This window comes from Tupaia chinensis, unplaced genomic scaffold (genome assembly GCF_000334495.1).
Source record: "Tupaia chinensis unplaced genomic scaffold, TupChi_1.0 Scaffold000322_1, whole genome shotgun sequence".
Lineage (NCBI taxonomy): Eukaryota > Metazoa > Chordata > Mammalia > Scandentia > Tupaiidae > Tupaia > Tupaia belangeri.
This window is the reverse complement of record NW_006159816.1, coordinates 4,463,219-4,487,501: the sequence shown is the minus strand read 5'-3', so window position 1 is coordinate 4,487,501 and position 24,283 is coordinate 4,463,219. Positions and strand designations below refer to the sequence as shown.

Here is a 24,283-nt window from a genome sequence, read left to right as displayed (position 1 = left end):
GCTGAACCCTCTATTTTTCTAAGAACAGCAATGGGTATTTCAAAGATTAATTTCTCAGTTACTTCTGGCTCTTCAAAGAAATGATGACTTCAATATTTTTATTTTTTAGGAGCAACAAGCATAAAAAATTGTAAAACACGCCAACATGAAGTGGAAAAATTGACATAACACAAACATGGGTACATCAGACTCACAAATGACAAATGTAAATGACAGACTACACGATGTAGACGTTTCTGTTGAACGTCCTGGGTACACAGCACCACAGTTCCACATAGGTACAGCAAATGCATCCCTGTTACGGGATGATGTACCTTTGGCAGGAGGGGTCACTGCTTTCTTAAGACCAGGAGGAGGCACCTTCTTTTCTGGTTCAGGTTTCTTAGGTACCACAGGCACTTTAAAGATATTATTTCATTTTGTAATGTCAGTTTCACAAAGACAATAGACACCATGATAACATAAGTTGTGTTAACAAATACTGAAACAGGGTAGTCTGATATCGACAAGTGAAAGTAAGAAATGGCAGTGTCTAATTTTCTTGGGAATAGTAGTACCTGGGGCAGGAGGAGCCTCCTCTTTCCTGGGGGTGATCACTTTCTTCTCAGGTACTTTCTTCTTAACCTCAGGCACTTTAAAGACATCATTTCATAAGAATTTATTTTGAAGTACAAAAAGGAGAGAAACCAAAAAACTCGCACACACAGACGAACATGCAATAGTAGCTCAGCATATGAACATAATGCAAGTTGGGAGCCAAATGTAATGAAGTGATTAGGATTTGTAGGGTAAGGGGTCTACAGTGCATTTGACAATCAGAAGATGGATGTTATAATTTCATCTATTTAAACCTCATTAGGTACTTACTAAATAATTACCTAGAAAATATTCTTAAATCCTTTAAATCTCATAAATGAGCAGTATTATCATTTGATTAGATGATTATATAGACTGGTGCAAGGATTATGCCTATTTATAACCTTTTGCAGAATATATTATTGAGTTTTAGGGCATAAATATATTCATTATTTCCTGTACCATGAGCTGATAGAGTATGTTTGGATATTATTCATTGAATGACTAAATACTATTACACCTTAGTTTATTTTATCCTCACAATATCTGAAATTACTAGGACTGATACTGATATTCCGATTATATAGAAAAGAAACTTGAGGTCCAAATTGGCTTAAGTACTTGCTCAGAGTAACACAGCAAGATAGAAAGAGAAGGCTAATACCAAAACCTGCTAGGCTGTTCTTTTTCTATCTATCATCTATCTATTTATATATATGTATCAGAAGACATAAGTGGGTACTGTGTTTTGATAAATACATTCATCTTTTCTTTTTTTCAGGCTTGTATTACAAAGGTGTTTAATATATACACATATATGTATGTATGTATATATATATATATATATATGTATGTATGTATATATATATATACAAATAGTTGAAGAATAAAATTTAAGAATATCTATTCATGGTATTTTTCAGGTAAAATATTTTTTACAGATAATTTAGGTTTGCAAATTATCTACATGAAAATCATGGTGTTTAATAACATTGTAAGAAATTAGGTAGAGGGGCAAGCAGGTGGCATGGTGGTTAAAAGCACTGGACTCCCACATGACTGACAGTGGTTTGAGCTCTGGACCTGGCAGCTTGCTTTCTCACTTTCCTTCTCTCTCTCACTCCCTCTGTTTCTTTCGTTAAATTTAAGTAATTAAACAAAGTTAAATAAAATAATTCTTTTTTTAAAAAAGAAATTAAGTAGAGCTTTAGTGGTAGTTTTGAGACAATGCTAACTTCTCCTAAAATGAAGTTTCACCACAACTTATCTGGGGAAGCTATGGTTGAAGAATGTGCATTCACTGTGGGGAGGTATACCTTTGGGGGGTGGTGGAGGTTCCATTTTTTTAGGAGCGGGAACAGGGACTTTCTTCTCGGGTACAGGTTTCTTTGGCACGCCAGGCACTTAAAAACATTTCATTTTAAGACATTAAAAACCACATGTACAGTGTTGTATATATATAACAAAAAAACACATGAGAAAAAGACCACAAACACTAAATCACATTTCAAAACATATTCTAAAAGACATTCAGATAATTTATAACAGACAGAAGAGACAGACACATGATAAGAACACACGTATCTGGAGTGATTTTTAAGTTTTGGATGTCAGACAATATAGAAAGTAAAGCATTAAAGATTAAATTGGAGAAAAGCAGCAAGGTTGTGAAAGGCAGAATCCTACACTGAAGAGGCCTAGATGGTCCCTAGAAGAGCTGCCGTACCTGGTGCAGGTACGGGCACTTTGGGCCTAATTTCAGGAACAACTTCTTCTTCTTCAGGTATAACCTCTTCTTCCTCAGGAACAAATTCTTCTTCCTCAGGAGGAACTTCCTCTTCCTCAGGAGGAACTTCCTCTTCCTCAGGTGGAATTTCCTCTTCCTCAGGTAATACCTCTTCTTCCTCAAATGGAATTTCCTCCTCTGGAGCAATTTCTTCTTCAAATGGAAGTTCCTCTTCCTGAAGTAGAGCTATAGGGACTGGGGCCGGTTCACGTTTCTTTGGCACTTTAAAGATATTTATTCGATTATACAAGCATCGTCTTTATGTAAGCTATTCATAACAATGAGAAAACATGAAAAGCAAATATTCCGTGTCCACAAAACATTATCACAAACATGAATATCATGAAGCATTGATGATAATTAGTGAGACTCAAAGCAAATTGGTGTTAGTTTTCTTTTTTGCCCTGCTTCTATTAAAAATGAATGTACCTTTGGGTGGTGGAGCTTCCACTTTTTTCGGAACAGGTATTGGTTTCTTTTCTTCTGGGATGAGCTTGGGCACCTCTGGCACTTAAAAGATATTATTTGTCATTACAGAATGTGTTTTTTTCTACCAATGTCTTAGAATAATAGACATGAAAATGAACTACAAAATACCTGACGTATTTCTAACCAGACACTTTAAATACATGTTATGGCTGTAATTACATATGACTCTATACCCACGAGTGCTCCTCATGATTTAAAATGATGAAGTGATGTACCTTTTGCAGGTGGAGCTTCTACTTTCTTAGGAGCGGGCACGGGCACTTTCTTCTCAGGCACAGGCTTCTTGGGTACCTCGGGCACTTTAAAGAAATGATTTAGAGAAAAACTTTATACAACATAAAAATATGAAGTCCAAGCATAGTTTCAAAAAGATTAAGATAAGGTAATAAAAGTATGACAAAGAAATTCTGAGAACTATTTCCCTTTTAACAAAAATTATTTTATTTTCCATAAAGAAGATACAAAGAGTTACATCCCTAAAGAGCATAAAATTGAACTGATTAATTTTTGACTCATGCATATATGGAAAACATTTTTTGGTCTCACACCGGAAGTTCATATACCTTTGGCAGGTGGAGCTTCCACCTTTTTAGGAACTGGTACTGGTACTTTCTCCTCTGGAACAGGTTTCTTGGGTACCTCAGGAACTTTAAAGATATAAATGGGGTTAGTGTCATTTTTTTTAATCCATAGATAAGAATCTAGCAATTTAAGACCTTTTTTGAAACAGCATTGATATTATTTTTTAAAGAATTAATTAATTATTGCAGTTAATTAATTTTTGCATTGCTATAGAGAGATACATGAGAGAGAGAGGAAGCAAGAAAGCAAGCTGGCAGGTCTAGAACTTGAACCATAGTCCAGCCATGTGGGAGTCCAGCACCTTAGCCACCATACCTCCTGACGACCCCACATCATCGATAGTCTAACACTTTCATGTAAAGATTGAAATAATAGCCACAAAACAAAAGCCAGGAAATACACAAAAATTAAAATAAAAAAAAATAAAAAATGGACTGATTATAAAGAAAACATATAATGCCCAGTAAAAGATGCTTTTTATCCTGATATCGGAAAAAAATTGTTTTATATGAAGAACATTCTACTAAAGAAGAGGAACTAAGTATTAAGTGTAAGCATGCTTCCATGGCAAAATTCAGACAGAAATACATGGCAAACTGCGTCTGTGGCCAGTTGAGTGGGTCCGGTCTTGGTAGTACTATTATTAATGTTGTCAAGGGGAGAGGACTGCTATGGCTCACCAAGTTATCCTGCATGGGTAAATCAGGACATAATTTCATTGATGGCTTACAACAGACATGTACCTTTAGCTGGTGGAGCTTTCTCTTTTTTAGCAATAGGCACCGGAACTTTCTCCTCTGGCTTCTTAGGAATCTCGGGCACTTTAAAGATATTGTTTATCGTTAAGTTCTAACTACTGGTAACAACACATACATATAAAGCACAGTTAACAAACATTTTTAACCACAGAGAGCAATGCGCACAACATTTTGTGTTCAGAAGACAACTATTTACAGGCAGATTAAGCCTCCTATGTACCCATTACATGAGTGGTGGTATACCTTTTGCTGGCGGAGCTTCCTTCTTTTTGGGGACAGGAACAGGTTTCTTCTCTTCTGGAACAGGTCTCTTGGGTACCTCAGGCACTTCAAAGATATTAAGAATTTTGCAAATGTGCAGAAAGCATTTAAATGTAAAAAGCATCTGAAGAAATTATACTTAAGAATCTAAAAAATAATGTCTGCTTCTAAAATGAGCAGAATTGGTCACTGGTGTGATTAACCCCCAGAATTGACCGAACCAGACAGACATACTCCAGAGACTGCTGCCTGGCCCTTTGCAGGAGACATAATCTACCTTGGACTGGAATCACTGGGGCTACTTCTTCCTCAGTTATGAGTTCCTCTTCTTCATGAAAGTACTCTTCTTCTTCTTCTACAAGATATTCTTCCTCATGGGTCACGACTTCTTCAAAGACAACCTCTTCTGGTTCTCGTTTTTTAGGCACCTCTGGCACTTTAAAGATATTATCTTTATGTTGGATATTTTCTAGTTATTGACAAACATTGAGACACCATAGGGACATAGGCCCATTTATAACAGAAGAAAGAACAGGTATGACCTTTCCGCACATACAGGACTGAACGTGAATTTGACACCAAAGAAGACAGACAACACGTTGAAAGGAGTGGCATCAGGTACCTCTGACAGGCGCTGCTACTTCTTTTTTAGGGACAGGTACTTTTTCTTCTGCAACAACCCTCTTGGGCTTCATGGGCACTTGAAATATTAAGCATTAGGAAATTTTATTGCCAGAAACAGGCCATCCAATCAATACTTGCTTTGTTTTACTTTAAGCAGAGGGAACAATCATACTTTAATGTGCTAGTTGTGTAACTGTTCATCCATAGGGAACCTTCTATTCTCCCTAGAAAGGATTCTGAACTTAATAGAAATAAACATACATAGATGTATTTAAGTAAGTTTAATGATAGGTTGTATTCAAATATCTCTGCTTATAAAGGAATGTCCTTTACTGAAAAGCTAACTTTACTTCTAGATAAATATGCCTCCTGAAATTTCTGGGAAATTACTTCATACATAGGATAAGGCAGGGAAAAGAAATGACCAGACACTGAATTAGTTAGTGAGTTTCTTTAAATGATCAAAATGAATTTAGAATAAATAAATAGGCACCAAACATTGATGAATGTGCTTATAAAATTACATCAATTTTAAGTAAATCAGGAAAATACCAAGTCATCAAGATATTAAATCCAAGCATTGTATGTTATGTGTTTTGTAACCAGGTGGTGGGACAAAGTCATTATATAAGATACTGTGGGTATATTTTGAAATAATTTTTCCTTTTGTAGTTAACATTGCTTTCTTATCTTGTGTTTATAGATTTTCATATCTATCATCCTCCTAACAATTAATTAAAAGACACAAAACTAAACATAAAGCTAAACATAGCTACATTAATTTTGAAGGCGGCATTGTAAAAGACCACAATCTAGGAAGGAAAAGATTATACCTTTAGCAGCTGGTTCAGGCACCTGCTCTTTTTCACGTTTGGTAATTGAAATATGTATTTTTTCCTCGACAACTTTCTTTGCTTCCTCCGTCACTTTAAAGATATTAATCATTAAAGAACATTACTGTGTAATAAATAGACATGAACAACTGAAACACAATAATCAAGACCAAAAACAATCTATTTAGTAAAAACAGAGAGCATCAGACAAGATAGACAAAATTCCAGAACACAGTTAACAAAGTTGGTCTCAGTAGTTATTGTGCTGTCATGTACCTTTGGGTGGTAGAGGTTTGAGTTTCTTAGGAATGGGCACTGGTACTTTTTCTTCAGGGACAGCTTTCTTCGGCACTTTAAAATATCAATATTAATAAGTGTAAAAACTCTGAGCCAGATTTCTCAAGAGTAATAAGAATGAAAACTTAAGAAATAAAGCGTACAACATAGCCACACACACATACATGATTTGTACACTGCCACTTCAACATGTATTTACAGTCTGACAGACATATAGGAAACAGAGGTCTCTCAAAGCTGATAATGTTTTTCTCACTCTACCTTTAGCTGGTGGGGCCTTTGGTTTTCTGGGAACTGGTTCTTCTTGGACAGGCTTTACTGGGATAGGCTTCTCAGGTTCTTTAAAAATACATATGGAGTATTTAATGTTAGACTTTAGAAGATAAACAAAAAATATTTCTTAAAAAGGTATCAAAGTATTAAAATAATGTCTCTTTTAAGGTGTAGCCGTAGTATCTGGAGTGAGTAAAATCAGAGATCCAAGTAGAACAAGGTCTAAAAGACCTAAACAATCTTGTTTTGCCCTTTCCTCTTTGTTATTTACTTCCATTAGTAATTGTAACTCTCTCTTGTGTATTAAAATTCTCATTTCCTTTCACATAGGTAAGATCATGGCTAAAATTTCTTTATGGCATTTAATGCTATATGTAAAACTAGGTAGGATATTGTCAAGTTAAATTGTGAAAGATCAGAAATTGAATACTTGAAATAACATTGATTAATTTCAAAATTCCAGAAGAGATTTATTTTTTAATAAAATAAATTATTTCAAACTCAAACTATAGGCCTACACATTTGATTGTCATTAGGTAAAGCACAACTCCTTGTGTTAGTTTTCTTATTTGTTGTTACTGTTGAAGCAGTCATTGTCTAGGTTGGGTGATGGGAACCCTGAGGGTAAAATATTTTCTCAATAGCCTATCAAGCTTGATGATAAGCTTCAGAATAGAAATGTTTAGAAACACTTGATCACATACTAAAACAATAATGGGCTCCTGAATATAAACTCCTAACCTTTTTCAGAAAGAAATGTAAGGACATTTGCTACCTTGCACATGAGCAAAAATGAGGGGGCAAGAGATTATCCCCAGAACCAAAGTCTAACAATAACCTTAAGATTTATAGAGATTTTTTTTTTAGAAGGTATGCAAGAAAGAAAAATTTTGATTTGATAAATGGAACAAAGTTCTTTTCTAATTTCTCTGGGCATCCAAATTTTTATCCTGGTCTAATGGAGTTTGCATATATTCAGGTTTCAGGTTTACAGTTTTGTTCATACCTGTTACATATTCTTCGCGTTCTTTATATTCTTCGTAATGTTCAAATTCACGTTCTTCATATTCTTCATACTGGTCATATTCTTCTGTTGGCTCATACTCCTCATATTCTTTATAATCATACTCTTCATATTCCTCATACTCCTCTTCCTGTTGTACTGAAACAGTCTCTTCTTCTCGGGTGTAAGACCATTTTTTCTCTTCTGTGATGGTTACTTCTACAATAACATTGACAACAGGCAGTATTTTACTTGAAGTACATTTAGGGAGGATAGTGACAATGTGTTTTGATTTAATTTCTTCCTAGTCTTATGCAATGGTTATGGGAGGCATTGTTTATTTTTATGGTTGAACTTTCATTAAATGTACATTTACTAATTGTGATTTCAAATATTAGATTCTCTGCTTGCACTCAACACTAAGCCAAGGATGTACAGGAGTCAAAATGGGAACTAGGAAGCAAAGAATTGCATGGTTTCATGCTTTGTTTTAATGAATTACAGTGTAATATACCTTTAGCAAGAGGAGGTTCTCTTTTTGGAACTTCAATGGATACTTTTTCTTCTTTGATAGCTCTTTTTCGTAATTCAGTCACTTTAAAAGAGTAATCATTAAAAGTAAATTACAGGAGTCTGAAAACATATGTGTTGAGAGAAATGTTGTGTGAACGAACTAAGGACAAAGACAACCATCCCAGCGCCCGTTTATTTAAATAGCCAGATAAATCAATATACTTGGAAATAAACATGGTTGAATATGCATAGGATTACTTTTTTTTTCTAAACTATGTAATACTTCAAACACATTGAGTAACTTTCAGAAGATCAAGAAGTATATATCTAAGAGTTAAAAAGACAACTAGATAGCAGAAACAATGACTATCAACGAAGTATAAGCGTGAGACAGGAACTTGTGTTATACAAATAGTTTTTTCATCTTAGTTCTACGATATTTTCATAAGCTCTAGGGGCACAATGTAGAAAACACAGAATTTAAAAAAGTAAAGCAGTTCTTCAAAGATTATAACATAAAATAAGCACTTAAGCAGATGAATTTAGTATATGGACAAATGACATATTAGAAGACAAATACATTTTAAGAAAACTACACGTTTGAGGGAACTTTACTTTTTTTTAGAAAAGAAAAGAGTGATTTCTGACATCAGAAATGTTCAGTTTTTTTTTTGAAAGGTTTTTCACTATAGGGCGCATGCGCTCGCCAGACAGACAAGAGAGAGACAGAGAGATAGAAAGCGAGAAATCACTCCCAGAGGGGATGGCCACGCCGCAATCCCTTCTCCTCCATTCTCCTCTAGGGATCTTGGGCACGCACACACACGCGCCCGGCGTGGTTTTTAAGCCACCAGGTCCAGGATGTGAACCTCGGTCGACTACATGGGAGTCCAGCGACATAGCCATTACGCTAACTGCTGGTTCCCAGAAATGTTCAGTTTTGAAGTGATACACAATTGCCTATTTATATTAATCACTTTATAAGATGTATTTAAATTATTTTTTTCTAATAATCACAATTGCACCAGATCAATTTCAACTCTATGTGTTGACTTCGACTTTTTAAAGGAGTCAATATCTCTCTGGCTGGCAGTTTCTCCTCTCTTTTAGGTTTGAATTTTGTTACTTTTTCTTCTGGGACTGTTCCCTTAGGTTTCTTTGGCACTTTAAAGACCAATTTTACTTTAAAGAATTAATTCCCTCATTCAAACCCCAAAATGGCAGTCATAAAATAGTGAGACTATATAGTAAGTCTCACTATATAGATAGTCTTTATTTCAAACATGAAACTGCTATAACAATAACAGCAGAAACCCATGCCACAACTAGAATATTTGGTAGAGAATAAGGCAAGTAGGGTATTGTGGGTATTGAAGAGCTGATGTATACTGCTTGCTCTTGGAGGCTCCTCTTTTTTTAGTTCCAGTTATAAGAACTTTTTGCATGTGCCTCTCAGTAACTTCAAAGATCATTTTAAGATTAGGAAATATTACTTAAAGTGAAATTTTAAAAATAAGCCAGAAAATACTGTGTTTTCACAATAGAAGAACTGACAAGGGTACACAAGTGAACACCAAAACAAGAAAGTAGTACTCCATCTAAAGACAAAGTGACAATGCGTCATTGTCACCAACATACATCAATGACCTACATATAAAAGGCAGGACAGAAAGGACAGGGATGAGAGACAGACAGGACACATGTCTACTTTTTGTGCTGGGGTATTTTGTTTACCTTTGGTTGGGGGAGGCTCTTCTACCTTAACCACTTTGGGAGGAACCCTTTTTTCTGGGACTGGTTTCTTTGGCTCTTCTGGCACTTAAAAGATATTAGGTCACACGATCAAACAACACGAAAAATACCAAACATAGGCACATTTATTTTCTGGTTAATGGTATAAAATGTAAAGAATATATCCATTTAAGATTAAAAAGACAGACATTATTCAAGAATCAAGTAAAATCTAATATACCTTTAGCTGGTGGCATCTTTTCCTTTTTGGGAACTGGAACAGGTTCTTTCTTCTCTGGCACAATTTTCTTAGGTGCTTCAGGAACTTTAGAAATGTGAGGTTTATGAATATTAGTTTGCAGTACGTAAGAAGAGACATAGTTTGAGGACTTACAACTCACTTTTTGAAAAGATCACATGTGCACACACATTAATGAAGTATACTCCACACAAATGTTCATACGTATGGACTGACAGAAACTTAGAGAGATATGAAAATGCAAGGCATTGTCATATGTATGAAGAAAAACGCTTTCACATTTCTTCAAAAGAAATGTACCTTTAGCTGGGGGAGGCTCTTCCACTTTAGCAGGAACTTTTGGCTTCAGCATAATTTTCTTCTCTTGCTTCTCAGGCGCTTGAAAAGATTATAAAGTAGACTTGTAGAAATGTTCATATTTCTTTTCAATAAAACTGTAAGGAGTCTTTTTTTTATTAGACATGATATATATCAACATGTGCAACACAGAGACTATATTAGCTAAAAGAGGACATGAAGAATGGGACAAGCCAACATAGGGATAAAATTAATGAATTGGGGTACCTTTGGCTGGCTCTGCTTCCACTCTCTTAGAAATAAAATGCAGCTTTTCTTCCACAACATATTCCTCGGGCTCTTCCATCACTTTAAAAACATCAATTGTAAAGATGATAAATTATAGTGTTCTTCATATTCCATTTTTAGCTATAATTTATCACTTCAAAGAGTAGTTAAAATAGTAAAAGTAATATTTGCCAAATCCCCAATTGTTCCAATTGAAAATACCCAAAGAACATTTTAATTAAAGAAGATGTCTTAATAAAGATTATGGAAAATGTGTTTCGTTCATTTCATTTTCAAGTGTATCATGAAGATAATAATGCCTATGTTTACAGGAAGAACAGGACAAATACAAGACAAAAACCATTCTAGAGTCTAAATTAATAAGAACACAAAAGGTAGGAAGATACAATTCAAAAATAATAGAACACTCTAGATTTGAAGGCTGAGGGGCAAAAATTGAGGATTTAAAAGTGAATTATAAAATATTTTATCTTCTCTTTTTTAAATCTTCTTGTTTTATGAGGCAGGCAGAAGCTATCACTTGATTTTTGAGCCTAAGTATACAAAGTTGATTATAAAGTAGAAAAATCTAGTTAAAACATGTCTGTTCTTCATACTGAAAGTAAACCTAAAAGACTACCCATCTGTTGGATAAATCTTTTGTGATGAATGAAACATAAGAATATCAGAGTGTCTTTTTTTAACTATAATCTTGGATATGGAAGGACATTTATAATATATACTATAAACACTGAAGTCATGTCCATGCAATGTGAACTTCTCTTTTGTATGTGTTATTGTTGGGTTTTCAAAGATTTCTACAATGGAGGGATCCTCTTCAAATCCATCAATTTCAGACCTATGCTCAATATTGTGGCCTCTTCAGGAAACATAGCAAAATTGTAGGGTTACTCTTGGGAATCATGTCCCATCAGTTCCATCCAAGCTATTTCATTAAGTCTATTTATCTTAGATTTCTCTTGGACTTTCCAAGTGGAGAAAGAAGGCAGGGGAAACCACTTTTTGTTAGCTAAAGATGTACTCAAGAGTATCTGAATGTGTCACAATTTTACTTATCTTTTCATTGGGAAAAAAGCTAACTTTTAACTTATTGATTTTCCTTTAAAATAGAGATAAATTAACACTGTTTCAGGAAAGTTATTTTGAATATACAGCTTTAGCTAGAATGCTGGATTTTAGCAATAAATCTACTAGTGTTTTAATTCAGTGAAAAGATAACACAATAAAGTAAGGTTTGTTATTTCAAGTGATATGAAATGACAAAGAACTAGCATTATAGATATGGAAACATCTGTATAACAAGTCAGCCTGATTACAGATATTATGTATTTTTTTCTCTGCACATGAAATACAGGAGCATTCTAAGTGTTCAGTGGTTCAGATTCACAAACATTGCCTTGAATTCTGAAACATAATGAAATAATGTATTTTTCATTCATTTCTAAATGGTAAACGAACACATTTTTTAATTCATTTCTAAATGGGTACATTGATGACTTGTGAAATCATTTTTCTCGATTGTAACTAGCATTTTTTAATGAATAGACTATAATAAAAGAAAAGTTCAAAGTATATCACACATAAAAGGTTATGTATCATTTCACAAGTATGTGTGTGCCCACACATGTGTGCAGGATTATAAAGTAGATTTCTGTCTATGGCTTGTGGTTGAAAAAATGTTTGAGAAACACTGTTTAGACATTAGATCAAGGTAAAGTTTATGCTAGCCCACCATCTCAAAGTCATGTCCTACATAATGAAAGGATATTTGTTTATCTATCTATCTATCTATCTATCTAGATACAGATATCAGCCCCAATTAATTTCATATAAGTAAGAAGCAATTTCCCCTATATAGCCAAGTCAGAAGAGGTGGACAAGAAACATCAGACATTCAATCTATAATGCTCTTGGATCTTGTGTTTTGATCAAAAGATGCATCAGACAAGGCCAGAAGATGGTGACTGAATTTGCATAATTTTTGGTGCCCATTACATTAATCTTATAAACAGTCTGCGGAAGAAAATATCTCATCAAGACTCCAGATTTTATCTCCAGTTTATCCACATTGTTTACCTTCATATTCTGTAACCTCCACTTCCTCCTCCTCCTCTCTTTCTTCTTCTCTATAAACTGAAACAGAGACTCTTTCCTCTTCTGAATAACTCCATTCTTCCTCTGCCGATACTTTAAAAGACAAGATTTAATTTAGATTTGGTTTGCTGAAGTACTGATAATAGCCATGTGTTCACTACAGATGTGTAACGGTTCTTTGAGTGATTGGGGTATAGCTTCATACTATTTCCTCACTACAAGGAGAGAGCTAATTTAAGATGAAGGGACAGTACAGCACAACACTGAGAGAGCATATTCTAATTTGCCCAAGTGTGGCTACTTTCAAAATTATCAGATATTCACAACCCATTCACTTTCTTAGAATGATTGAAGAGTGATGGATACACAAAAGACTCAGTTCCAGAAAACTACAACAGGCAGACATATTCTAAATCAAACAGAAGGAGAAATAACTGATAAAGACAAGTTTTTAGGAAAACGGTCACATCCGGAAAGAAGAAAAGACCTTGAGGAGACAGACACAACATTTTCCCCTCACTTCCCATTATATACCTTCATGTCGCATGACTTCCACCCTTTGAGGTACTGCGACAGATAATTTTTCTCCGGCAATGACTCTTTTTTCTTCTACAACAGTTTTCTTAGAAACTTCAGCTTTAAGAAAGCATTAATGTTGAAGTTTAAAAATCAAGAATTTTAGCATTATTCACAATTGCTAGGACATAGAATCAGCCTGGATGTCCAAGAACAGATGAATAGATTGAAAAAATGTGGCACATATACACTATAGAATTACTTAGCCATAAAAAACAATGAGACTGACATCTGATACAAAGTGGACAAATATGGAAGATTTAATGCTAAGTGATGGAAGATTCAATGCTAAGTAAAGCAAGCCAGACAGGCAATGCTTGTCCCCACTTAATATATATCGAATGTTAACTGAAAGATTAGAAAGCATAATAGCAGGAAGGGTAACTGTAAACAGACATTTTAGGAGGGGGTAGATAAGAAGAGGTGTTAAGGAGGGGATTGGGGGAGAAACAAACAAAACATCTAACAGACACGACAATGAGAAGTTATCTGTTGATGATAATGTATATGGTAATATCTTCAACTTGACTAAAATGCACTGAACTCATGCTGGGAAAAACCACGTTGTACACTGTAAAGATATACAGTGATTAAATGTAAGTTTTAAAAGTGTAAAAAATGATGCCGAAGTATGCTGGAAGAATACACAAGTTGTAATTTAAAATGAAATCAAGAATTATAACAATTCTATTTTTAAAGTTTGGGGAAGATTTACACAGTATACCACAGTCACTAACAAAATGGGAAAAGAAGAGACATTTCACAAATGTATGCACACATAAGTGTATGCACACCAAAGTTCTACCAGAAGCAAAGACAAATGGTCAGTATAAGAAGAGACTGGATAGAAAAAGACAGAATTCACATGCTAAAAGATTTTTTTGTCAGAGGACTAAGACAAGTCATACCTCGAGGAGGAGGAGGAGCTTTTTTAGGAACTGGAACTGGCACTGGAACTTTCTCCTCTGGGACGGGTTTTTTAGGTGGAGCTAGTACATCAGAAATATTAAGCACTTTTAGAACTTTCATGTTATCTCATTGAAGCCCAACATAAAACAGTTTGCTCATATCACAGCACTAACAAAATCACTGTTGTCTTGGAACATAATATTGTATAAAGTCCTGGAAAGTGGAGAGACAATACCTTTCGGTGGTGGTGCTTCTTCCTCTTTCCGAGGAACTGGCCTTTTTTCTTCAGGAACTCTCTTCTTCGGTATTTCTGGCACTTAAAGAATGGTATTTAATTTTAAAATTCTCAAAAAGGCAAAATAAATGAGCAACATAGAACTAGCAGGCCCACTAAAGAAGACATGCAATTAAAGAAACTTAAAGGAAAGACTAGGTTATTTCATAGAGATGGGATTAAAGTACCTGCTGGCGGTGGAGATTCCTCTCTTTGAGTAACAATGGTTATTTTTTCTTCTGTGACAACTCTCTTCTGTACTTCAGGAACTTGAAAAGACATTTGTAGAATTGACTTTATGTTTTCCAAAAGTAGCTAGTGTACAGTTACTTTTTAAGAAAGCAGGCAGGTAGACAGATACTTTTCACATAAAAGTTTTATGTTTCACATAAAACATTTATCTTGAATAAAACGAACTCAATTAACAGAAAAGTAAACACAAAGAATTTTCCACTCAAGACATAAGCATAGAAATTCCTTACTAAGCAAGTCACTGTACCTTTAGCTGGAGGAGCTTCCTTTTTCTTTGCAATAGGAACAGGAACCTTTTCTTCAGGGACAGGTTTCTTTGTCACCTCTGGAACTTAAAATTTTTAAAATAGAATGTTAGTTCAGATAGACATACTTTTAAGAATGGACATAGGCACAAATAAAAATGTGTGTTTCATTCCTACTGTTATAGGTCTTCTATGCATCAGCAAAACAATGCAGAAAATTAATTTTATACAGGTCACAAAGAATAAATGTCACTAATAATGTTTTAGAGGTATTTAGACAATTAAAAATGAGGTATGTAATAGAAAGCTATGTATGTAAATTTATCCTATATTTTTACGTTTGTATATTTTTGCTGAAAATAATAGCAATCATACAAACAATATAGAATGTGGATATAATGGACAAAAAAAATACCTCTTTCTGCTTTGTATTGAGAAATGAAGCACATAGTGACAATAGGCTTAATTTATGTAAGATTATTTTAGACTAAGACCAAGAAACCTTAGAATAATTTTATCTATATAATTTACCAGCCCTCTCAATGTCTCTTTAGATTTTTAAAGTGCATATAGTGTATTCAAAATACAGAAGTATTTTCATACTTATTTGAGAGTAGGTCTCTCAAATTGATATGCATGTATCAATGGCTTTGGAGAACTCGGTATGCAAATTTTGTGGGCATATGCACATATGCTTTTCTCTAAGAAGGCCCAAAGTTTTTAGCAGGGTCTCTGATAAAAAAAGTGAATGAATATGGAAGATTTAATGCTAAGTGAAGAAAGCCAGACTATGAAAGACAGGCATTGTATGTCCTCACATAATTCATACCAAAAGCACTTTATAGCAGAAATTGAGAGATTGAAAGGTTAATAATAGGAAAGGCAACTATAGATACTGGAGGCAGTATAGGGAGAAGCGGGCCATAAGGGGTAGGAAATAGGCGGTAGCAGGGAGGAGATCAGGCAAAAAAAAGAAAATGAAAACATTTAACAGATGCAAAAATGAAAAGTTCTCTCTCGATAATCATGTATATGACAATGCCTTTGACTTGGTTAATATGCACTGCATTCATGTTGGGAAAATCCATGTAGTGCACTGCAAAGACGTACAGTGATTAAACGTAAACTGAAAAAATATAAATAATAAAAAAGGGAAAAAAAAGACTTATACTGGGCATTTTATCTACTTATTATAACATTGATGATATTGACATAGCTTGCATTATTGACAGTAAGTATTTTGATTTTTTAAGCTTCTTTTTAAAACAATTATTTATTTAATTTATTATTCTCCAATTTGACCAGAGTGAGACAGACAGAGATGGAGAGTGGGAAAGCAAGTCACCAGATCCGGGACCCAACCATGGTCACACATGGTGGGAGTCCATCACCTTAACCACCATGCCACCTGCTGGCTCCTCAATTTTTTGTTAAGAGGGATTTTTGCCATAGGGTGTATGTGCTTACTGGAGAGACAGACAGAAAGCAAGAAATCACTCCCTCAGGAGGGATGGCCACACCACAGTGCTTTCTCCTTTAGTCTCCTCTCAGGATTTTCGGTGCACATGCACACACATCCAGTGTGAGTTTTAAGCCACCAAGTTCAGGACTCAAACTGTGGTCAACTACATGGTAGTCCAGCAACCATTACACCATCTGATGGTCCCAACTTCAAATGAGATTTTAGCAGCTTTTGTGAGCCCCTGAACCTCTATACTTATATTTGTAATACCTTGGGGTAACCATATAGATGTATGTTTATATGTGTATCTCTAATGTTGCATACACATGTAGTGTTCATGCATTTATACAGGTTACCATGCGCATTTGGTTTTATAAGTAAAAGACACATACATCTGTGTCTCCTTTTGGAGTAATTAAGTAGTTCTGGTATTAGTATTAATTTATTAATATGATCTTCGTATTTAATGATTAGATAATAAAAAAATCACTTTCTATTGACTTGATTAAAGAAAAGAAAGACCCAGAATTCTGAAAGAGTCAAAAGTTTGAGAAGGAGCAAAGCGCATTTGATTTGGAAAGAAAACATTAACACCAAAAGTCAGGCAAAATTGAATACTATTCAAAGTGTATTATTTTTGTAAGTCTAGTTTCTGCTAAATTGGATGATGTTTAATTCTTGCTGAATCTCTCTGTAACTGACCAGATATGTGTAGTTGTAGCTCCATTGCCTAAAAAGTGTTTTTTATCACCGAAAGTCTCCCCCCCAAAAAAAACCAAAAACAAAACTAAAACAAAGCAAAGGATTTGTAATATACCATAGCAGTTCATTTGAATTCAAACATATCTCTATAAAAGGTAACCTGACTAGCTAATTAGGTAACTGCAACACTTCTGAAAAATTTTACATTGCAAGAACTGTTTCAATAAATATGGCCAAAGTACATGTCAGAAATCTAAATGTCAAAATCTAAAGATTCCCCATGATTAACTTTTAAGTGACTAGGAGCACTGTGTACATCTTTATTGAGTTAACATTCTGTTTGTCCAAAACCTCTCCAATTGTTATTGTTCGCCTCCATCTCCTCATAACTGATTAAAGTGCTTTTTATTTTTTGAGAAAAAAGTTATATGTCAAAGGATGAAAGCGTTTTTTCCTAGAGACATGTCTGTAGAAGACAGATTTCACAAATATTGTTTTCTTTAAGAAAGGGAAGATATTAACAATTTAAGATAATACTTTGACACAGTTACTCTAAAAAAAACACCTTTTGGTGGTGCCTTAGGAATATTCAATATCATAAATAAAGGATGTCAAGAAAGCAGCCTTGAAGCTGACAAACATTAAAAGCACACACACACACACACACAAAAACATGCAAAAGAGACAATAAATAGACAGTATGTAGGACATATGAAATTTGTATAAAGCAAGGGTTGGCACTGGGGCAAAGGGTCTTCCCATCATGAATTCTAGTATACCTTTTGGAGGGGCCACAGGTTCCTTCTTGGGTACAGGAGCTGGCTTTTTCTCTTCTGGCACAGGTTTCTTGGGAACCTCAGGAACTTTAAAGATACCATTGTTGAAACAACGTTAAGAATTCTTGTCTCCTTCTGAGACATTTAAGATTATATTAAAACAGAAACTTTCAGTAAGAGTATAAGAATTAGGAAGTAATTTAATATCTTCTACTTGTGACTGAAATGAATGCCAAATACATCTATATCAAAGAGACATTACAAACATTACATGAAGCAGAGACCCTGTTAGCGATCTGGAGTCTGGAAATGTTACTTCCACATGCATCACATAGTATTACAAGTTAATGAAATCAACATATCAAGAATTAAATAAATTATTAATAGTTTACAGATGCTGTGCTTTTTAACACAGATTCCATAGAAAAAAGACACAAGAAGACAGATACTAAGAATAATTTTAGAAAATATTATTCTACCTTTTTTAGGAATGGGAACAGGGACAACTTCTTCTGAGACTGCTTTCCTAGGTGGCTCAGGGACTTTAAAAGAAATGTGTGATTTTTAAGAAGGTGTGCGTTTTGACAACAAGGCATACATGTTTTAAGATTTATATTTAAAATGAGAGTATACATCCCTTTTTTTATACTAACTTAGTCAAGAAAATGGCACATTAGAAAGAAAGATAAAGGGATTTGGCAGAATAGCTAATTAGGAAATGTGACTGACATCTTTAACTGCACTCCACTTTCTCAGGAACAAGGAGCAGCACCCTTTCCTTAGAAGTACAGCACTTGTTCCCCAGAGAACAGATTTTCATGAACATCAATAATTTAAAGAGAATTTTTTGCAACTTGACTTTTGTAAATCAGTTGCACAAGATCAGTTGCATTCGATTATCTTCCTTTCTTATATCTTAAATGTTTAACCATCTGGTTGTGAGAGAAGGGGCAGAGCCTTGATCTCCAGTGGCTGCATTTCCAACTTCGGTGGGGATACGCTTACTCTCATGCTGGCTACCAACAGCACGGTCATAGACTTGGGGAAAGATGTGTCGCAGCACACTGTCCAGATTACGTCCACCACTCAGACACAGCAGACAGAGCTAACCCCAGAGACAGAGATAATAGTTGTGGGAATGCAGTGCAAACAGGAAGTACAGTGATGTCCACATGTTTTAAAATACAGTTTATTTAATTGTACATTTATATAATTTAATTTCTAAGAAAGGTGGTAGTAAACCGCTGACTGGCAAAATTCCCTACAATTTAAACCAAGGGCTCTGTTGAGATGTTATGAGCTGGCTTCAAAACACTGGCCCCTCGATGGTAAGCTCCCAAAGGAAGTGGTAAGCTCCCAAAGAAGAGAAGAGTCTCCAAATATTGTCATTTCTTTCCCATGTGCTTTTTTTTCATGGTCTTTTCATCCCCCTTCATGACTTTGGTACATAGTGGTGATAGGTCTGCTGACTATGAGACTAAATCGGCTAATTAATAGTAATAAGGTAAGATGCTTACTACAGAATTTATAGCAACTTTTAAAACATTTTGAACTTAGAATGAATTACGAATACCTTTAGGTGGTGGCTCAATCTTTTTGGAAACAGCAACATGAATTTTCTCTTCAGTAACAGTTTTCTTTTGTACCTCGGGGACTTTAAAAAAAATGTATATCTTCAATTACTGATATGTCATGTTGTGGATGGTAATTGTAAATTACAAAGAATACTGACATAAAAATTAAAACAGACAAATATGAAATGAAAAAGGTAACAAAGAATTACGAGGAGACAGAAATGTCTAATGATCAAAAATTAGACAAGATGAAGAGGGGTAAAATTCCACCTAATACCCTTCTGTCTGAGGCCCCAATTCAAATTTGCCTTATACCTGTGACTGACACTTCTTCCTCTGTGTGAGAAGCAAAGAACATCTTTTCTTCTGAAACAACCATCTTCTTTGTGTGCACCGCTGGTACTTTAAAGAGAGTATTTCACATTAGTAATTCTTTTTCAAGACAGCAGATCAAATAGATCATACATGTAAGTCTTTAGACAACACAGAATGAGTGGTTACCGATACTATAGCTTGAGAACAATGTCAGTATTGACAAAAAACAAATCATGTTTTGATAGAGGGACAAACAACCCATGCAGTCTTTATCAAACATTATTAAAGGAGAATCAAATAGACACAACTTCTTCACACACAATATAATGCTTTTTCAAATCTGTTAGAGTCTGTCATATAATTGAGAGGATGGGGAATATTATATGCAATATGCATTGCATAGGAAGGTTAGAAAACTACTCACTAAACATGAAACCCTCCTTAAATAAAAAATATCATTATATAATTTTTAAAGCAAAACTATCAATAGAAGCAAAGACAGAAAATTTTTTACTACTACTAATAAAATTATTTACTTAAATTATACATATGTGCCACTCAACCAAAAAGGTCTATTATATAAAAGTGTACTTTCTGATGGTTTCATATTTGTGAATTATTCAGAAATATATGTATACAATCCCATATATGTAGATAAAAATGTTTGAAATTTATAGCTGAAAGATAAAAATGTATACCTTTCACTTCAATAACTTCTTCCTGTACTGGAATCCGGGAAGGTTTTTGTGGAATAATCTTCTTTGAAACTTCAGGTACTTTAAAAATATGTACAAACATGTTTGTATTGTGAAGAATATTGCTTTGTACATAAATTTAAAAGGACTTAAGTATGGATCATTATATAAATAACTAATGTATATGTCAGTAAACAGATTACTTGTGTACAGGGTACTAGAAACAATTTAAATGGTAATACCTTTGGTGACTTGAACTTTCTCTTCCTCCATTCTTCGAGAAGTCTTTTCAATTTTTTCAACTACTGGCTTCTTTACAACTGCAAGCATTTTAAAGAAATTGCAGTACTTTTAGAATTTCTATTAAAATTCTCATTCTCTCTTTTTAAACCTCTCTCACTGCTTTCTCCCTCTCATGTAAAATATACACACACATATATGTACATATTACACATATGTGTATAATTCTTTTTAGAGAGAGAGAGACAAGTTTGGTGCTCTGAACATTAAGCTCAAAGTTTCTGTACTTAATATATTTTGGTCTCATTTATTATAAATTTATTGTAACAATTCTTTTATCATTTTAAATTTTTTTATTGAGTGAATTAGAAATTCTTGAAAGAAAAAAACATTCGTTGATGCAATAAAACTCAAAGAAGTTGTGCCTATTGGATTGAACTGGAATTTATACATCTTTGCCAACCAAGCCATGGTGATGATGTCAATGCTCTGATCTGTGTAAACAACTCCTATTACATACCTTTAGCAGGTGGGGCTTCTTTCTTTGCAGGCACTTTTGCTGGAATTTTTCTCTCATGTGTTTCTTTAATAAAAACACAGGAATAAGAGGAGATGTTTGAAAAGGAAAGTCTAAGGGGTTGTATTAATTGCAAATGAAACAAGTTAACATTATAACTATGTAAATATTATATTAGGGCTCAGGCTTGCTAACATGATTCCTACTGCTGGGGTTTGAAGCAGGCTAAAGCAGAGATGCAAGGAGGCAGTGAAAGTAAAATTTGCACTCTTTCACTACAAAGTGGCACATAGGATTGAGTTTTAATAATAGGACTCAATCATTCAGCTCAAATGTCAATGCATGAAAGTAACGGAAGAAAAATGACTCTTCTGAAGATTGTTTCTAAAGATTTCTAAACTTAAACATATCAAAATGATCGTTTTATCTATTTTAGATGATTGCAGAGCAAGTTCACAGCACTGAAAATATAATGGCATACTGAAAAAAGGAGGAAAAGAGGAAAAAGGATCACCCACTGTATACATACCTTCGTAAACCTCCTTTTGCACTTGAATTACTTCTCTTTCTTGGTAAGTCTCTTCCCATTCCTCCTCCCCTTCATCATAACCTTCTTCCCTTTCATAATATTCCTGCCCTTCTTCAAAATCTTCTTCCCATTCTTCATGAACTTCCCTTTTAGCTTCGACCTTGGTTTCTTCATAGTCTTCATCTGGTTCTTCATAGTAAGGTTCTTCGTATGGCTCCGTGTATGGTTCCACTTCCAGTTCATCATAAGGCTCTTCTGGAGGCTCAATGTAAACTTTCTTCTCCTCATAGATGGCTTGTTTCCTCTCATATACAGCTTCTTTTTCTTTCTGAACCTCTTTCTTTCTGGTTATGGTCATTATTTTTACTTCTTCAGCTTTTGAGGATACGTCAATAATTTCAGGAGCTAAAATAAATAGAAAATGAAAACATGAGCATATTAATTGCCTCCATCTAACTTTCATTAAATGAAAATCTGCAATAAATGTCAGTATCTCAGATCTCAGTGTTATACTGGTAATTTGTTAAATTTTTCTTCATATTGTTTCCATTTAAATTTTGCTTGATAGTGAGGCGCAATTAAGAGTATCAAGATATATGGGACTCATGATTTAAGTCTTTTTCCCAGTGTGAGAAAAATGGGTTAAAAAATGTTATAGGGACCAGTAGTTGGCGTAATGGCTATGTTACTGGACTCCCATGTAGTTGACCGCGGGTCGAGTCCCGGACCTGGTGGCTTAAACTCACTCTGGGCGCATGTGCGTGCGTGCCCAAGTTCCTGAGAAGAGAATGGAGGAGACGGGATTGTGGCGTGGCCATCCCCCCTGGGGGGGGATTTCTCACTTTCTGTCTCTCTGTCTCTCTCTGTCTTTCTGGCGCACGCACGTGCCCTATAGCAAAAACCTCTCCCCCCAAAAAAATCAATGGACACACCTTCCATTGTTGTATGGGAGCAATAGTTTGCAGAATCCCTAGTTTCATTCCATATAATATTTTAATATTTAAATTTATAGTTAATGTTTCTGCAGTTAAACTTTATTTAAATTTGTAGTTATCCTTTAAATACATTTCAAATTTTAAACTTTCAATTATGACTCTCAAACGTGACTCTTTAGTCACTTTAATAGAAATGATGTTTAAAATGATGCCACAAAATCAATTAGTTGCTTTTATGGAACAGATTTAAAACATTTTTAAGCTTACCCTTACATCATTCTCAATATTTGTGTTGACAACTGTTTAAAAAATAAGGGGCATTCTCTGCATTTCTTACCTGCACTGCTTCTTTCCCTGTAGCCATTGCACCCCAGCGCACGAACAGCTGCCTGCATGCCCTCTCTGGGGTACGGGCAATATGCAGAGCCATCATTTCTAATGCTAATTTGAATATAGTAGGGGAAGCTCTACAACTTCACTATATTTTAAAATAAAAATAAACAGCAATGCAAGCATTAGGAATAAAGAAGATAAAATTATTTAAAATTATTTAGTAACTTTACTTACTTTTTGCTGGAATCAAAGCAGTAGGAGGAGGAGGCTTCTTGGCTTCTGGGACTTTAAAAAGATACAATTCATGTTAATTTTCAGATTATGTATTGTTTGAAGTTTCCTAATTCTGTGCATCATTTTTAGTCATTTGCAGTATCATTTTTAATTTGCATAATTTGTTTCTATAATTTCTTCCTGTAGCTCATTAGAAATGCCATGCTAGACTGAAATTCCATTCTAGTTTAGGTCAATTTAAAATTACTTAAGTTAACATGAAATATGAAGGGAATATTTAACATGTTCAATGCTAAAGAGTAATGCTTGTTTTATTTTTTTCAGTTAGACTAACTATACAGGTCATGAAATATTCATCCTTTTTGAACTTCCTATTATTCTAAAACATTTCACAAATGACCACTCAGAAATGTCTGAGTGCATCCTCTTCTTTTAGGGGTTGGGTACTCTAACCTTAGTCAAATGATTTATCTTCCGAAAAACATTCTAGGACCTATTAAAATTGAGAAGGATTTGAATTGGTCCTCCTTCAAAAGTTGTTTCATGTGTGCGCCAATACTGACATTTATCTCAGGTAAACTAGGGAGGTTTCTGAGGTGGGTTGGAGGTGCCCCTTGACTCTTTGTTGGTGTGACTTGAGCACGACCAGTTGATGGCCCAGAGGGCAAGGCCATCCTTAAGTCACCATCCAGAGTTAACAAGAATTCTCTGTGTTACCATTGGGCTCCTTAGGCACATAGGCACAGGAGAATAAGAGAGAAAAAGTGAGGGAAAAAAAAGAATTGAGAAAGAATGAGGACTGAGTCAAAGAAGAGGGTGAGAGGAGAGAGAAGTGCCATTTATATTATTTTATTTTTACAGAATTATTTTATTTAACTTTATCTATTTATTTGTTTATTTCAATTTGACCAGATAGGGGGGAGAGAGAGACAGAGAAAGTAAAAAAGCAAGTCGCCAGGTCCAGTTCTCAAACTGGAGTCGGCCATGTGGGAATCCAGCACCCTTAACCACCACACCACCTGCCAGCCCAAGCAGTGCCATTTATACTTTA

At 34.7% G+C, this 24,283-nt stretch overlaps 1 protein-coding gene across 1 annotated transcript in view; it reads right to left on the bottom strand.

The window, feature by feature from the left end:
- The window catches only part of TTN (titin), a 306,431-nt gene that overhangs the window by 157,572 nt on the left and 124,576 nt on the right, over nucleotides 1-24,283 (bottom strand). Inside the window, 33 exon segments of the mRNA XM_027773115.1 lie at nucleotides 558-632; nucleotides 2,303-2,584; nucleotides 2,792-2,872; nucleotides 3,067-3,150; nucleotides 3,415-3,498; nucleotides 4,177-4,254; nucleotides 4,435-4,518; nucleotides 4,730-4,888; nucleotides 5,075-5,152; nucleotides 5,910-6,002; nucleotides 6,186-6,260; nucleotides 6,468-6,545; nucleotides 7,486-7,701; nucleotides 7,997-8,077; nucleotides 9,730-9,813; nucleotides 9,968-10,051; nucleotides 10,286-10,363; nucleotides 10,550-10,630; nucleotides 12,647-12,757; nucleotides 13,199-13,300; nucleotides 14,149-14,229; nucleotides 14,385-14,465; nucleotides 14,612-14,692; nucleotides 14,923-15,006; nucleotides 17,864-17,947; nucleotides 18,340-18,402; nucleotides 19,434-19,514; nucleotides 19,750-19,836; nucleotides 20,448-20,525; nucleotides 20,687-20,764; nucleotides 21,205-21,267; nucleotides 21,731-22,135; nucleotides 23,233-23,283. Of these exon segments, the coding sequence (XP_027628916.1) occupies nucleotides 558-632; nucleotides 2,303-2,584; nucleotides 2,792-2,872; nucleotides 3,067-3,150; nucleotides 3,415-3,498; nucleotides 4,177-4,254; nucleotides 4,435-4,518; nucleotides 4,730-4,888; nucleotides 5,075-5,152; nucleotides 5,910-6,002; nucleotides 6,186-6,260; nucleotides 6,468-6,545; nucleotides 7,486-7,701; nucleotides 7,997-8,077; nucleotides 9,730-9,813; nucleotides 9,968-10,051; nucleotides 10,286-10,363; nucleotides 10,550-10,630; nucleotides 12,647-12,757; nucleotides 13,199-13,300; nucleotides 14,149-14,229; nucleotides 14,385-14,465; nucleotides 14,612-14,692; nucleotides 14,923-15,006; nucleotides 17,864-17,947; nucleotides 18,340-18,402; nucleotides 19,434-19,514; nucleotides 19,750-19,836; nucleotides 20,448-20,525; nucleotides 20,687-20,764; nucleotides 21,205-21,267; nucleotides 21,731-22,135; nucleotides 23,233-23,283 (3,405 nt within the window).